This window comes from Manis javanica, chromosome 7, assembly GCF_040802235.1.
Source record: "Manis javanica isolate MJ-LG chromosome 7, MJ_LKY, whole genome shotgun sequence".
NCBI lineage: Eukaryota > Metazoa > Chordata > Mammalia > Pholidota > Manidae > Manis > Manis javanica.
Window position 1 is genome coordinate 42,923,082 of NC_133162.1, and position 17,222 is coordinate 42,940,303.

The 17,222-nt window shown below is 32.8% G+C and overlaps 1 protein-coding gene and 1 pseudogene across 2 annotated transcripts in view; both read left to right on the forward strand.

The window, feature by feature from the left end:
• The window catches only part of P4HA1 (prolyl 4-hydroxylase subunit alpha 1), an 82,401-nt gene that overhangs the window by 40,952 nt on the left and 24,227 nt on the right, over positions 1 to 17,222 (forward strand). Inside the window, exons 6-9 of one of the 2 annotated variants that reach the window (XM_017663181.3) lie at positions 3,208 to 3,447; positions 6,203 to 6,399; positions 8,750 to 8,926; positions 10,909 to 10,979. In XM_017663181.3, coding sequence (XP_017518670.2) covers positions 3,208 to 3,447; positions 6,203 to 6,399; positions 8,750 to 8,926; positions 10,909 to 10,979 — 685 coding nt within the window. Of the gene's footprint in view, positions 1 to 3,207; positions 3,448 to 6,202; positions 6,400 to 8,749; positions 8,927 to 10,908; positions 10,980 to 11,992; positions 12,064 to 17,222 lie in introns of both variants that reach the window. The other variant, XM_017663180.3, reaches the window with a different exon arrangement.
• Positions 3,710 to 6,196, forward strand: LOC140850393 (small integral membrane protein 20-like; annotated as a pseudogene).

A 17,222-nucleotide genomic window follows, 5' to 3' on the forward strand; every position in this document is an offset into this window, starting at 1 on the left:
ACTATATTATGGGTAGTTTATCCCATGGTAATTTGTTTAGTTATCTCTTCTAGGTTTATTGTTCTCTTCTTTTGTTGTATCTAACTTGCTGTTTAATCTATCCAGTATATTTTTCTAATTGATTATATTTATCATTTCTGGAAGTTTTATTTTTTTACCACTCAAATCTGCCTCATCTTTCTTAGGTCTGTGTTCATATTAACTATTTTAAAAAATTTCTTTAAACATTTTAATCATAGCTTTCCATGTTTAATCTGGTAACGCCAATATCTGAAGACCTTGGGGGATATCTAATACTGTTTTTTTCAGTTTCTTCTGGTTGTGCTCATAGTGGCCTGTTTCATCATGTGCTTTGTAATTTTGGGTCATGTGCATTGTGTGTGGAAGTATTACAAAACCTGAGATGAAGGTGCATTTTGTAGAGAGTAAATGTTGCTTCTGCCAGATGTTCTAGACATTATCAGCCTACAACTATTTTAAGTTAAATTTCTTGACTTTAGTTTCCCAGAACCATGGAGATAGCATAAATTTGAGTTCTGAGGGCATGCCTGTAGAATCTCAGGGATTTTTTCCCCTCTACCTACAGGGCAGATTGAGAAAAACTGCTTTTGTTGTTTCTCTTTGCCAGCCAACAGTTTTTTTCTTTTTTTTCTAGTTCATGCTTTATTGAAGAGGTAATTATTCAAAGATCTGCCTTAAGTGGGGTATGACTAACTTGCCAATTTGTTTTGCATGGGCCTGAGGTTTTATCTCCTGTCCCTTTCTTTTTGGTTAAAAATCAAGCTTCAAGGCTTCTGATATGGAGACTGCCTCCAGGGTAGACACATCTTTGTTCTCTGCTTACCTCTCTGGGTTTCAAGTTCATTTTTGGTTTTGGACCCAAGAAATTGGTTTAATTCCTGTGAACTTGGCTATAGTATAAATGGATTATTATTTTACTACATTTTATCTTATATTTCTAGGCATTAAAGTATCAGAAGCTCCCTTCCCTCCTCCCCAATATGTGATGCAGAAGTAATTCTCTATTACTTACTTAACAGGATATGAACCAAAAACAACATAAAATACTCAGGCCTTTAAAATCTATAAGTAATGCATCTGATTTCCTGTTTAAAAGATGGTGTTATATAGTTGCTGTCATTTTGTTCATATTATTCAGTTGTACTTTTTATGTTTATTCTTTCTATAGTCTTTTTCTTTGTTCTTATGAAAGTAGTGGTAATTGTACAATATTTGAAAAGGTAAGAAGTTATAAAGATTTAGGAAACAACAACTTAGTATTATGACAGTTTCTGTCTAGATTTTTCTGGCTTTCCTATATGGCATTTAAAATTATCTTAATGAAAAATACTATTATTTTTCATGATTATAGCTTATTATAGTTTTTACTATAGAAGTTGGCCAGCTACAAAAATAATTTTTATAAGAAGGTGTTTCTTCTAACCCTAGTACTAAAGAAAAGAGTTGGAAATCATAGTATCAATTCATAGGGTATAAAATTATTGTTCTTGTCTTGTTTTGCTAAGTGTCTTAAAAGTAAAGTTACCAGTTTATTCTCCCTCCCCCATTCATTTTGCCATTTTGTGTTACTATATTAGAAGCACAAACTTCTGAAGTCATATAGTGTAGATTCTAATTCTGGCTCTTAATTGTGTGAGCTTGAGCACAAGACTTAATCTCTCTCTACTTTAGTTCTTCTGTTGCGTTGCTTTGAGGATTAAATGAGTGACAGATGCCTGGCACATAGTAAATGTAGGCTATTGTGTAAAACAACCGTGAAGAAAAATATTGTTAATTTCATATTTTTTAATGATTAATGAGCTGAATATTTTGCATGTGTTTTGGTTGCCTATGTATATTTCTTTTTTACTTTTTTGACCGAGAGGTTGTATGTACTAATTTTAATCCTCTTTATATTTTTTAAAAATTGGAGTTGATATTGTTTGTAAGTTGTAGATGGATTCAAATATTTGGTTACTTTTATAATAGAATGGCAAGCTGCCATTAAAAAAGCTGTCACCCCACTCCCCCCATTGTAACCAGTAGTCATTTCTCAGTGTCTATGAGTCTACTGCTATTTTGTTCATTTGGTTTTGTTTTTAGACACCAAGTGTCAGTGAAATCATATGGTGTTTGTCTTTCTTCACCTAACTTATTTCACTTAACATAATACCCTCTAGGTCCATCCATGTTGTTGCAAATGGCAGGATTTCTTTTTATGACTGCATAATATTCTGTTGTGTGTATGCCCCACATCTTTTTCCATTTATCTATTGATTGGCACTTTGTTTGCTTCCATGTCTTGGCTATTGTAAATAATGTGGCAATAAACATAGGGGGGGAAGCAGCTCAAATGTCCATTAACTGATAAACAAAATGTAGTCTATCCATATAGTGGACTATTATTTGGCAATAAAAAAGGATACTAGACCATGGATGAAACTTGAAAACATGCTGAGTGAAAGAAGCCAGTCACAAAAGACCATATATTGTATGGTTCAATTTATGTATAGATAGGCAAATCTATAGGATACAGAAAGCTAGATTAATGGTTGTCTAGGGCTGAGCAGGAAGGGTCATGATTGCTAATGGTTACATGGTTTCTTTTTGGGGTGATGAAAATGTTCTAAAATTAGATTGTGGTGATGGTTGCACAACTCTCTGAATATATTAAAAACTATTGTATTCTTTAAATGTGTGAACTTCATAATACATAAATTACTTATAGTAATGCTGTTGCAGAAAGAAAGGGAAGGAACCAGTTGATAGGTTTGCTTCTCTTCCTCTCCTATCCATTTCTTTTCCAGGATTTTGGTTAGGAATAAGAGATATATCTCATATGGGGATTCCTGCTGTTAGAATATTGCATACTTCAACTTAATTGATGTTTCATTTTGGTAAGATGACTAATGATTGAAGTCCTCTTAAGTCTCTCGGTCCCATGTCCCCTGTTAGCTGTGTGGCTATTGCCATGTTTCATTGCTTTGTAGATTGTTAGATTGTTCTTCTGTTTATAAACTTAGGACAATTCCTGCTTTTCCTACCTCAGAGGGTTGTAAACTTCAAATGAAAGTGAGATAGCTTAACCTAGCTTAAGCTAGTTAAGTGAGAGTTAACCTAGCTAACTCACTTTGAAAGCTATATGGTCCTAAATAAATATACAGTTGTATTAAGATTCCTAAATTTCTCTGTATTTTCTTTCTGTAGGAGTAGAACACAAATCTTTTCTAACAGTTGAGGACTGTTTTGAATTGGGTAAAGTGGCATATACAGAAGCAGATTATTACCATACAGAACTGTGGATGGAACAAGCACTACGGCAGTTGGATGAAGGCGAGGTTTCTACCATTGATAAAGTCTCTGTTCTAGATTATTTGAGCTATGCAGTGTATCAGCAGGGAGACATGGATAAGGCACTTTTGCTCACGAAGAAGCTTCTTGAACTAGGTATGTTAACTTGGCCTAATTCAAGGTTATAAGTATATTGGATATATAATATATGTACACATATACACATATATATCTATATATAGAGAGATATAAATTATAATTGTATATAATAGGTATGATAAATATATAAAAAGTACCAATGATGAGATATATATATATAATTCTGAGATACATATATAATTCTGATACCTGTATCTGTATTTATATATAGATATGTATGACTTTATCTCATCACAGAGCTTTGGTACTTTTTGTTTTTTTATAAGTTAAGAGCCTCATTTGTCAGACATACTTTTATCCTCTTCTGTTTACCTTCTAAATACATAGCAACTGATTTTTCTTATTTAATAGTACTGCAACAGTGGCTGTGTTTCTTTGTACTCATAAAGAATTTGAAAATTAGACTTAACCTAGATAACTCAGTCAAAGAAGTTTGTTTACCATGCTGCCATACTAAATACTAATCAGTTTCCTTTGAAGGATATTTAGGTTTATTGCATTTCATATTCAGAAACAGTGATTTGAAATAAATAGACTGGAAATATATTTGATTGCCATATTCAAATGTTAGAAAAATGTGGTATCTTATGAGGATTTTACCACTAGTAGATATAGCATTTCACCAAGTATAGTTGGTCCAGGGACCACATGTGTAAGAATTACTTGGATACTTATTAGAAATGAAAATTCCTTGATCTCCACTCCAGGCTTACTAAATCAGAGTCTGTGGAGGTGGAGTTGTATGCTAATAAATTCAGGTGTCCTTACAAAGTTTTAAAACTTTTTAAAAACTATTTTTGGAGAGTGCGGGGCACACAGCAGGGCAGAGCGGCACCATGTCCCAGAACCTGCACTAGGCGCTCATTTTTAGTGGCTTCATCTCCCTGATCTTACCCCATTTACTTCCAGCCCCTAATGTGGCTGAGACATACCAGAAGGAACAAGCAGTAAATCGTGCTGGTATTGTTCAAGAAGATGTACAGCCACCAGGATTGAAAGTGTGGTCTAATACATTTGGCAGGAAATGAGCCTATCACCAATTCTGATTATGAAGTAGACATCTTCATGTTTTCGATTCTGCAGCAAGTACAATAAATCACCTGGCTATAGAAGGATGGCCAGAGAAGAACACCACTGTAATGCCATAGAAAGAGTACTGTGCACGAGGATTAATATTTCCCTTCTTAGGTATCAAAAGAACCCTGGAACAAATCACACCATTAGGAAGGTGTTTATGATTCCGTTTACTTTCTAAAAATGAAGCTCTTTCATCCAGCTGTGTTTGGAAGAGAGCTACTTACTATTCAGGCTCTGCTACTAACCCAGCTGAGCAGTGATAAGAATATAAAGCAACCAGTAGAATTGGGAAGATCCTAGTCTGCTTTGCCATCTTCCATATAGGAAATTTCAGTGAAAGACCACCATACTCAGCAGCCTCACTGGATTCTTTGAAAATTTTGAAGTTGATAAAACTCTGAGGACAAGGTACATGGTACTCTAAGAATAAACAGTTCAGCTTACCTGTTTTGTTGCTGCATATTGGAAAATAAAAAATGGGGATGCATGCATAGTAGAAATCAGTGTTGAATTAATGGAAGTGAAAATATGTATATTAAAATGATTTATTTTTATTTGAAAAAGCCTATTTTTATGAATAGGTAAATATATGTAAGAAGAGTCAAACAGTTCAAAAGGATTGGTCATCTGAAAATGAACTTTTGATAATTATGTTATTTCTTAATTGAGTGAATAAATTGAGATAGTGGTTCAAGTACTTTGTTTTCAGTATTTTTTAGAGGTTTTTTTTTCCTCCTGACTTAAAAAATACTCATTGTAGAATATTTATTAAAAATAGAAAAAGATATAGAAGAGTCATCCATAAGCTAATCATGCAAAGATACCCACAAATATTTTTGTCTCCTTGTAGTATGCACCCCCTTCTCTGCTCACACTTCTCCCTTTCTTTTACAAAATTACACTCAGATTGTATATCATAACATACATTGTGACTAGCTTCTCAAAGACAAATTTTTATAAATTTAAGGCTAGATTTCATAAATACTTCAATTATCACAAGTGAAGTTTCTACACACTGGTTTGCCTTTTTTATTTATGTTGGTTTGGGTTTTTTTCTTTTCCCCTGTGGGTGGAGTAGTTCTCTTTTCCCTTATTAAAAGCTAAAATTATGACTAGCAATTCAGAGGCAGTTAGTGGATTCTAGCTTATTTGAAAATTATATCTTTAGTTTCTCTTTTTTACTGTCTCAGTTAGAATTTTGGGACTGAAATCCACTCAGCCCTCAGAAGTAAGCTGTGTTCCATGTTTATAAAGGTTGCTTTTGAATTGTATATCCTGTCATCCCAATGGTGATTATGTTTCAGTCTCAGATCTTTTCCATTGCTTAAAATAAGTAGACTGAGTACTCTTTGAAAATTCATTTGACATAAAATTACAGAATTTCTTTGGCTGATAAGTAAGTTTTCAAAGAAGATTTTAAATAATTGCTACTTTGAAATAAGTGGATGATTCCATCTCCAGAGTTCTTTCTATATAGAGTATGTGATTTACTTGAGGCAGTACTGGATTATACCTATTGTTTTGGTATAATAATTTTTATTAGTGCTTACTTCCACTCAGAACCATCCTGGTCTGGAAGGTAAATTATATGAGTCTCTATTTCTATAATACAGTATTCTGAAACTTGAACAACTATAAACTTATTCATGGGCATGCATTCTTTCTCTTCTAATAGATCCTGAACATCAGAGAGCTAATGGTAACTTAAAATATTTTGAATATATAATGGCTAAAGAAAAAGATGCCAATAAATCTGCTTCAGGTGACCAGTCTGATCAGAAAACCACACTAAAGAAAAAAGGGGTTGCTGTGGATTACCTGCCGGAGAGACAGAAGTACGAAATGCTGTGCCGTGGGGAGGGTATCAAAATGGTAAAGTGGAAAAGCCAATTGTGTGTGTGTGTATTTGTACATAGTTCTAGAGAGAGCCAGATTCTTTCATACTTAAGCCTATGTGATAAACATCAGAATTATTGTATAACTTATAGTTTGCCACACATCTTATTATGGGCATCAACTTCATATGTGCCAACTGTTAATAAAGTAGCTTTAAAGTAAAGCTTGTGAATCATATTACATGCATTTTTGGTAATACTACCCTTTTCATTGATCAAAAGAGGCTTATTTTTTGAAGTTGAAGGATCAGACAATTTAAGGGAAGTGATAAAGTTTTTTCTTACATCTTAGTGCAAAAGAGATTTCAGCAGTCTTAACTAGAAATAATACACCATTCTAACCCATGCTATGAAACAGTGTATTCATCTATACAATAATCTCTTGCAGTTTTTCTCCTAGTTGACCTTGACTGATTGCTTAGTGAAATGTTTTTGTCTATTTAAGAAATACTAAAAATGTAGAAGGATTCAACAGATTTTAGCTTTAACATTTATTCTTTAAAATACTCAAAGATATATCTATAAATATCCCTTTGTTTTATTGTGTATCTATATTTATGTATTTATAATTCAGAGTACCAGTGCTTTAGGATGTTGATGATAATAAGCCCAAAACAAAAAAGTTGAAGTCTGGGGAACATAGGTTTTTGTTCTGCCTAGTGATGATGATAATGGTAATGCATATTATGGGATACACATTATGGAGATGATACACATTGTTTCCCAACATTATTTGGTCATGGAACCCTTTTTTAAGGAAAATCATGTGTTAATTATATTATTTGCAATGTGGGCATACTTAGAAGAAGTTAGTGAATTTTTCAAATAACCACTTTTAAGTGTAAATATTTAACTTCACTAAAACTCAAGTTGGGCTTTATGTTTTGATACTGATGACTTTCTGATATTTGATGACATACTGTTGACAGCCTAACTTCTAATAGCAAATAAGCAGATCTTGTCTATGCTGCTTTTACAATAGCCAAGATATGGAAGCTACCTAAATGTCCATCAGTAGATGAGTGTATAAAGATGTGGCACATATAACGATGGACTATTACTCAGCCATAAAAAAGAAATCCTGCCATTTGCAACAACATGGATGGATCTAGAGGGTACTATGCTCAGTGAAATAAGCCAGGTGGAGAAAGACAAATACCAGATGTTGTTACTTTTGATGGCTAAGTTCGTGGAGTCCTGGAAGATCATGCTTTCTTTTGCTTTGAGAGCTAATGAGTAACTACAAGGATGGAAACATTGTTATACTCATGAAACTTCTTTTTTAAATTTCACATCTAAATATTTTAGTATGTATCTTTTGACAATAAGGATTCTTAAAAATAACCACAATACCATTATCACTCCTAAAAAAACTAACAGTAGTTCTGTAATATCATCTTAGTGTTCAAATTTCCAATAGTAAGCAGGTATCTTTTATTGCCTTAATAACTCAAGAAGAGAACAAAATAAAACCTCAGGTATAAACAGAAGTCTGCTAATTTTTAAGTTTGTTGATGTGACATACACATCGATTCTGGAAGGTAAAATTTATATGGAGCATTGTTATTCTCAAAATAGTTAAAATCCTCTCACCATTATATAAAACACTTATTTGATATAAACAAAGCCTTGCATTTGATTCTGGGTTAATAAAGTACATGAACAATAAACAATCATTATTTGTTTTGTATGTTAACTAATAATTAAAACAAAAACTAATATTCTGACTTTATATATGACATACTTATTTAATTCTGAGAAGAATCAGCAATGGAATAACTTATTTAGTTAAAAAAATTGATAGATTATTGAAAAGAACATTTATTTGTTTTGTTGATTGCTCTATTTTGAATGCCTTCTGATAAAAGCACCTAGCATTTTTGTTTAGTAACTTATTTTTTATCTTTCCTTTTTTTAAAAAAATCTTTTTTTTTTTTGCAACAAGCATTTAACTGGGAGGTAATTAAGAAAACCTGGGCAGGCTTTGTTTTGTTTTTTCCTTTTAGAATTTTCTCTTTCTGGATGCTTCCCATTACTTTATGAATGCTGGTCATTCATTTCATATTTCCATGAACACTTCATTATTTCATTCATATTAATAACATCTGAGTTTTATTTTGATGAGAGAAGGGTTAAAAGAGAGACCCTACCTCTTCTCTTAAATTAAGGCCTGCCATCTCTCTTCCAGACATTAATAAAACTTTAAAAATCCTAAAGGTCTTGTTTGATGCAAATTATTTGCAGAGTACTTTTCTTTTGAGTATACAAACAAATGTTAAAATTTCTATTATTCTAATATTGTAATCATTTCTTAACTTTATGTTTAGACTCCTCGGAGACAGAAAAAACTCTTTTGCCGCTACCATGATGGAAATCGGAATCCTAAATTTATTCTGGCTCCAGCCAAACAGGAAGATGAATGGGACAAGCCTCGTATTATTCGCTTCCATGATATCATTTCTGATGCAGAAATTGAAATTGTCAAAGATCTAGCAAAACCAAGGGTAAATTTTTTTTTCTCTCCTCAACTTACTGTACCTGTGTATCAGTTTTTCTTTTGCAGGACTACAGATATGACAACTGATACAGCAATAACCCCACAGATAGTTTTAGATACTATTGTCACAATATAATGGAGTTAACTAAGCTCTGTTTATACCAGTTTTTCCCAGTTTGCTATCAACACAAATAACACACTACAGTTGGGTTTTAATCACTTAATGTTGAAAATGATAGATGAGATTTTTATTCACACTTAACAAATTTGTGTTTCAGCATCTTCCTGAAAAAGTTCTGTATATAGTTTGGAGCCCTTGATCTAAGGGACTAACTTTTAAATATCTTCTAAAGACCAACTTTTAAATATCTTCTGTTTATCTGAAAAAATGTTTGAAGTATTTTTTATTCTCTTTTAGGCACTTTATTACTAGAAAGATATAATTGGGCAGAAGCCATCATGATAACTTGAAATAATGATATCATAGTTTTCTGACTCAACCCACATCATTGATCTTAAGAAAAACAGTTTAATGTAAACAGTCCTATAAACTTAGTGTAGAGCATAGAAATTCTTCTTTTGTGAGTATGTGAGAATGACCACCCTTAGGCTCTTGCCTATTTTCCCAACAACTTGCTCTTAAAAACCTATTTAATCTTATTGATAATAAAATACAAACTGCTACCACTTGCATAAAGAGATTATTAAATAAACACTAAGCATATTTTTGCTCTCTTAATACACAGGAGTTGGAATTTTTTTCTGTAAAGGTCCAAAGAGTAAATATTTTTTAGTTTTTGCAGGTCATAGAGTCTGTCACAGCTACTTAGCCCTGCTATTGTAGTGCAAAATCAGCCATGGAAAATACATAAATGGAGTATGGCCATATTTTAATAAAACTTTAATTCCAAAATCTAAATTTGGCCTATGGACCATAGTTTGCTGATCCTTGTTATATCATAAAGATTAAATTATCAGGATATCTGCACTGCAAAATAAACTTAAAGTCAGAATTTTTGTTGTTGTTAAGTTTTACTACTTTTCCAAATTGGTACTGTTTGTTTTTTATCAGAGATTACATTTTAAATAGAAAATACTGATCTAATAGGTATGGGTACTGCCCAAGGGAATTCTTTTAAACCTCTCAGGCAGAATGCTACTTATATTACATCATATTCTGTCATTTTCTTTTGAATTCCTACTTTAGTCCATTATTTGTGGCCAATAAGTCCAATAAAGCAAAATGTCTTGATAGAATATTTATTAAGAATTTATTTCAGCCTGGAGATCAAGTCTTCTATTTCTGGATTTGGAGTCTTCAGTCTTCAAAGGAATGCCTCAGTTGAATTATTTTGATCAAGAAATTCAGCGGCTGTGAAAATGTTCATATTCTTTGGTTAACCTCAGAATCATCCTCCATTTAAAAAAATTAGTTTAAAATCATTATCTTGGCTGTTGTCTCTTTCTTGCTGTTTTTAACTTGATAAGTTCTTTTCATCTGCCTTTGTGCTCAGTCCAAGATTATTTCACTGTATATGTGAAATATATGAGCAGCTATCTTGAAGAGAAAATTGACCTTATGACAAATTTTGAACATTAATCTTGCACATAGTTCCATTACTAGAAAAATTTTAAAAGTTTGAAATAGATGAATCATTAACTGGAAATAGTCATTCTTGTAATTATAAATTGATTTCAAATTTTAGAAATTTCTCTTTTCCTCAGTGTCACAAATTTGATTCCAATTTTTTTTGTTTGTGTATCCTCCGTTCATACAAAACAAAAACAAAAATTAAAAATAATTTTTTTAATACAAAAACTTAAAAAGCCAACTGGCTTTCAAGGCTCAACACAAGGTGACTGGAAGTCTATGGAGTTATTTTCTCTTTTCAGCTTCCTTGTAAAAAATCCCAGAATTCTGACTGGTTGGATAAATGTGATTCATTTTTTTGTTTTGTAATGCAATTATTTTGATGGTTGGCTTCACAGCTGAGGCGAGCCACCATTTCAAATCCAGTAACAGGAGACTTGGAGACGGTACATTACAGAATTAGCAAAAGGTAAGAGATGTGTATGCTGCATATTTTGCCCTCTAATAAGTGTTTTATACATCCTGCAGGAATTACTCATTTAAGGGAAGTCATTTTCAGTCTCCAGCTCAAGTCACCGCCTATTATATATGCATGTATAAACTGCTTTGTGTTTCACAGGTCTTTCCCTTTAACTAGAAGTTCTGATTTTAATCTTTAATTGGTCTGTTATTTTTAGGGAATTGATATGCTTTGCATCCTGTTCAGGTCAGGAATCAGATATCCAGGAAATGGCTTGATGCTTGTCTTCTTTTCCCTTTTACTTGCCAAAGGGAAAAAAAGAAGAAAAAGATGCAGCCTGGATTAATCTGGGAATAGTCTTTGTTTATATAGTTCTCTCACATTCATAAATGCTACAGTGAATTCACATCGACCTTCATGGTGATTATATTGGCATTTGCTCATACATCTTGTAAAATACTATTGTCATTTTGAGAGTAATCTGTATTCCTCCTGTTGGAGTTGCTTTTTAAAAACGTGCTGACTTTAAAGTTGTCAATGGAAAGAACAGTTATGCTTCTGATCCCAACTGATTCCAACTGCTAATACTTTTTAACTTAGTTGCCTTTTACTTCGCCAGAGACACTTAACAATTTTATCTCATTGAGAGTTCTAAAAATGAACTTAAAGAGACTTATTCTTCTGTGAATATTTAAGACATCAAACTTCTAGATCTGAGAAAGTTCCTGTGAAACCCAGTACTATAAGTCATTTACATACAGCTTCAAATGATTTTTTAAAAAAAGTGAAAGGACAATAAATCTTCAACAAAAATGTGTCAACCCATTTTCTCTTGATTTGGAAGTGGCTTTTCTCATTGCCACCTCTCTAAATGTTTTTGCTGATTTGAAACCATTACCCACCATCCAGACCAATCTGAATCCTTCCAATCACCTGTGGCTTGGCAAAACAAAACAAACAAAAGCCCCAAATTGCCTGCTACGTGAGTAAGTCCTTGTCCTTTCTCTTTTTTTTTTTTGTAGCTGAGCCGAGCTACAGTACATGACCCTGAGACTGGAAAATTGACCACAGCACAGTACAGAGTATCTAAGAGGTAAGGGAGTACTGGGGAGAATTTTAGTCATATTTCAACCATTTTCTTTCTTGATGTAATTTTCATAGAACACGTGATATGGTTCCTAAGACGTAGGCTGTTAGGCATAGGTATTTGATGACAACTGTGCCTGAATTTTTGTGATGGACTAATAAACAGACATGGTTATGTGACAATTAATAGAGATTTTCCAGAATAACTTGCTACATTTCAAAATGCCTAGCAGGCCTCCCTAAACCCTACCTGATAAGTGAAGTTGTGTTCTTATATCAAAATAAAAGAAGTTCTCAAAGACTCTTCATAGAATAAGGCCTAATATGACTATTGTAGTAAAGCAGGGGTTAAAAAATCTCTACATCACCCAGAAGCTGTAGATACTGAGAAAGTGAATGCTCTTAAGGGGTTACAGAACAAATCCTTTGCAAATCAGTTCCAAATTCTTTGCTTTTTTAACAGTTTTTAAAGAGAATCTAAGTGATTACTGACAGTACACTGTGTATGTATATCACTGTGTAACAGAAAGAAATCACAGACTGACATTCCAACAGAACTCCTTTTTCCATCTATCTATTAATGTAAAGGTTTCTCCACTCATAAAAATGAAAATAGAACTATCACTGAGCTGAATTTAGCCTCATTCTAGCAATAAATAATGTTTATCTACAGATAATTGGAAAATAACAAAACTCCTGTGTTTTTTATAATTTTACCTCTTACATTCAGGTCTTTGATCCATTTTGAGTCAATTTTTGTATATGGTAAGAGATAGAGGTCCAACTGTATTTTTTTCATGTGATGTCCAGTTGTCCCAGCATCATTTGTTGAAAAGACTTCCCTATTGAATTGTCTTGGCAATTGTCTTGGTAATTTAAAACTTTAGAAATATTGAGAATTAAAGTATTTTATTTCTTTACAAAGATTCAACTATGGTTATTTAATCATGTTATTTAGGTTAACATATACTAATAAATGGTTATTTAATCATGTTATTAGGTTAACATATACTAATAATAATTGTAGTAACTCATTCCAGAATACATTTTTAACACTTAAACCTTTATGTTACAGAAAATTTATATTTTTACCAGTTTATATTATTCCTATTTTCTATTTAAATTATTTTAGTTGACATAATTTCAGGTGTACAACATGGTGATTCAACGTTTATATACATTATAAAATACTTATCACATTAAGTGTAATAAGTGTAGTTGAGTTAGTTACCAAGTTATTAAATGTAGTTACCAAGCTATTACAAAATTACTGGCTATATTCCTCATGCTGTACCCTTAATCCCCATGACTAGTTTTTTGTTTTGTTTTTTAATTCAAGTATGTTGATATATGATCTTATGTTTGTTTCAAATGTACAACACAGTGGTTCAGCAGTTACCCATGTTACTAAATCCTCACCCCCCTCTAGTGCGGTCATTATCTTATCGACGTAGTAAGGTGTTACAGAATCATTAAGTGTTTTCTCCGTGCTGTCTACTGTCCCCATGACCAATTTATATTGTAATTATAAATTATTGTGTCCCTTTATGCCCTTCCTCCCTCTACCCTCCCTAACCCCTCCCTCTTGGTAACCACTAGTCCCTTCTCGGTGTCTATGAGTCTACTGCTATATTGTTTCACTTTGTTTCTATACTCCACAAATAAGTAAAATCATTTGGTATTTGTCTTTCTCTGCCTGGCTTATTTCACTGAGCATAATACCCTCTAGATCTATCCATGTTTTGCAAATGGGAGGATTTCTTTTTATGGCTGAATGTACCACTTCTTCTTTATCTGTTCATCATTGATGGACACTTAAGTTGCTTCTGTATTTCAGCTATTGTAAATAGTGCAGCGATAAACAGGGATGCGTATGTCTTTTGGAATCAGGTATCTTGTTTTCTTCTGGTAAATTCTAGGAGTGGAATTCCTGGGTCAAATGGTATTCTATTTTTAGTTTTTTTGAGGACTCTCCATATTGCTTTCCACAACGGTTGCATCAGTTTACTTTCCCACAACAGTGTAGGATGGTTCCCATTTCTCTGCATCCTTGCCAGCATGTGTTATTTTTTGTCTTTTGGACAGTGGCCATCCTCACTGGTGTGAGGTGGTATTTCATCGTGGCTTTAATTTTCATTTCCCTGATGATTAAGTGATGCGAAGCATCTTTTCATGTGCCTATTAGCTGTCTGTATTTCTTTTTTGGAGAAGTGTCTGTTCAGGTTCTCCACCCATTTCTTAATTGGATTATGTTTTTTGGGTGTTGAGGCAGATGAGTTCTTTATGTATTTTAGGTGTTAACCCCTTATCAAATGAATCATTTATGAATATATTCTCCCATACTGGAGGGTGCCTTTTTGTTCTGCTGATGATGTCCTTTGCTGTACAGAAGTTTTTAGTTTGATGTAGTCCCACTTGTTCATTTTTTATTTTGTTTTCCTTGTTCGAGGAGATGTGTCCAGGAAAAAAATTGCTTATATTCAAGAGATTTCTGCCTGTTTTCATCTAAGAGCTTTATGGTTTCATTACTTAGATTCAGGTCTTCGATCCATTTTGAGTTTACTTTATGTATGGAGTTAGACAGTGATCCAGTTTCATTCTCTTGCATGTAGCTGTCCAGTTTTCCCAGCACCAGTTGTTGAGACTAGTTTATTTTATAACTGGCAGTTTGTACTTCTTGATCCCCTTCACCTATCTCTGCACCCCAACATACATAAATTTTTTGTTGTAGAGAAGTAAAAAAAATAAAAGACTTAGGCATAGAAATACATTGCTCTTGGACAGGCCTCATGCTCATACTACTGACATTTTGAATCAGGTAATTCTTCCTTGTTGGGGGATGTCCTGAGCTTTGTAGGGTGTTGAGCAGCATCTCTGGCACCCACTAGATACCAGTAGCATCCTTTATCCTAAGGGTAGAACAGTTGAAATGTGATAGTGACAAATTTTTATTGTAAAAATCAAAAATGTCTCCAGACATTGCCAGACGTACCCTGGTTGGCATAATCTCCCCAGGGGTTCCACCTTTCCATTTCTGTTGAGAACCACTATTCTAGGATAAGAATGGAATGAAAATGCAAGTTCAAGGGAAAAGAGTGATGTAAGATTTCCAAGTATGAAAAAATACTTCACTCATACATTATTTTGAGTGGGTGATGGTGGGCATCAAGTCATTATGGTATTTAGATTCCACTGGATACATTTAAAAAGTAATAGTTTTGCAGAAATGACCACTATTTTCAGTATGACAATTAAATCCTTTGAAATTAAATCCTATTGTAGTGAAAAATTTTTAGTTGTCACCTACAAAATTGTGCAAAGGAGTACATATATATTAATCCTCAACATCCCCAAACACACATTCTGGTTTCTTAACTGTCCTATACCACTACTTGTCCCCTTACCCCAGTTAGAAGTCAAGAAGAAAATTAAATTTTGCTATAATTTTTACATTACAGAACCATAGTCTAAAAAAAATTAATCCCTTTTTTAGACAGTTCAAAATAGTCTAGTAAAAAAAGGAATTCCACAAGACAGTGATTTTCCTCTTTACTCTTGAGGGAAAATAAAATATATATGTTGAGAGGTTTTAACCATTAAGGAATTTTATCCATAAAAATCCAGTACTTTTCATATTTTAAGAAATATTAATATGAATGAAATTAAAAGTTTTTGCTGTTTTGGGAGTTTAATAAGTATATTGAGGCATTTTCTAACTACCATTGTAAATGTGAAATTTTTGAATATTCCTACAAGTGAAGTAAATGTATGTTCTATGTTTCCTTCACATTATACCTCTGAAAAAGTCATCTCAAATGCAAACTAGAAAAAAATTTAAGTGAACTGATGTCAGTTAATGTAATCCCTTCTGCTCTGGGAACATCTCTATTTTGAAAGAGTCAGAAAGGAATTTCAAATATCTGTATTTTGAGAATGTCTAAGTGATTGCATCATCTTCCATGGAAGTGAAAATATTTTCCGGTGTTCTAGCAAATAGAATTTTATTTGGGCAAAGTATGTGTGGAAATACATCACTGTTTAAAAAAATAAAGTTTTTATTGACTTCATTGACTTTATGTACTTTATTGACAAGTCATCTCTATCTTTCTGGTATTAAAACAAAAAAACCCTAAAACTTAAATACAGCTTGTTAATGGAGGTAATAATTTTGGCTAAAGCAGAGAAATGGAATTTTAGTTTTTGGAAAGTAAACATTCAGTTATGTGCTCTGAAAAAACAGTTTAGTTATGTAAACTCTGAAGTCCAGTTAAAGGAATATAAAGAGATACACAAATAATCTATTTAGTTTGCTAGAAAAAGCTTATTTGACTCTGGTGGGTTATTTTTGGAAGTGGTTTTCATTTTTTTACTCTGATGTACAGATTTCCTACAATGTGATATTTTATTGTGCTTAAGATTTCATTTATCCATGTTAATCAGGAGCAAATATAGTATAAAAGTATGTTAATATTTTTACAGTAGTGGCAAATACAGATAGCTTTGGATGATGCCTATATTTTAATTGGAGTAACTTTTAACATTGCCCTCTGTTGGGTTGAACAGTGGTCCTCAGATTGAGATAACTGAAATGGACAGATCTCTACTGTTACTGGCATAATTGTCCCACTAAGAACCAAAGAGACTGGATAAATTTCCAGTCTGGATGATTAGTCTTTCTTTGGTAACCATCAAGCACTTACGAATTATTGAAAGTTTTGCCCTCTATAATTGGTATTTTGGGCCCTGAATTATCTTTAGCCTTTGTCAAAAAAATAATGGTTTTATATTAGTAATTGTATAGTGTTAATTTTCAGTTGTGTTGGGTTAGAAGGTAGTGATAGTATTCAAATTACATTACTCATATCTTCCTTTGGAAGTTTAGTAATAAAATTCAAAACCTCCAAAATGATGTTGTCTATTAAGCATGCCTTCCTTACCAATATATGGGAAATACAGACATGCAGTGTGAGACTGTTGCTCCTTATGTAAAGCATTCCAGTGCTATTTTTAAAAATCACTTATTAAAAGAATACCAAAGATTTTTTCTAACAGCAGAAACTCTAGAAAGGAAAAAAATTTTTGACATGTTACTCTGCATGTACACTTAGCTCTCAGATTCTTGTCATTAAGACTAAAAGGAAGATATTTTGGGTTATCTAAATATTA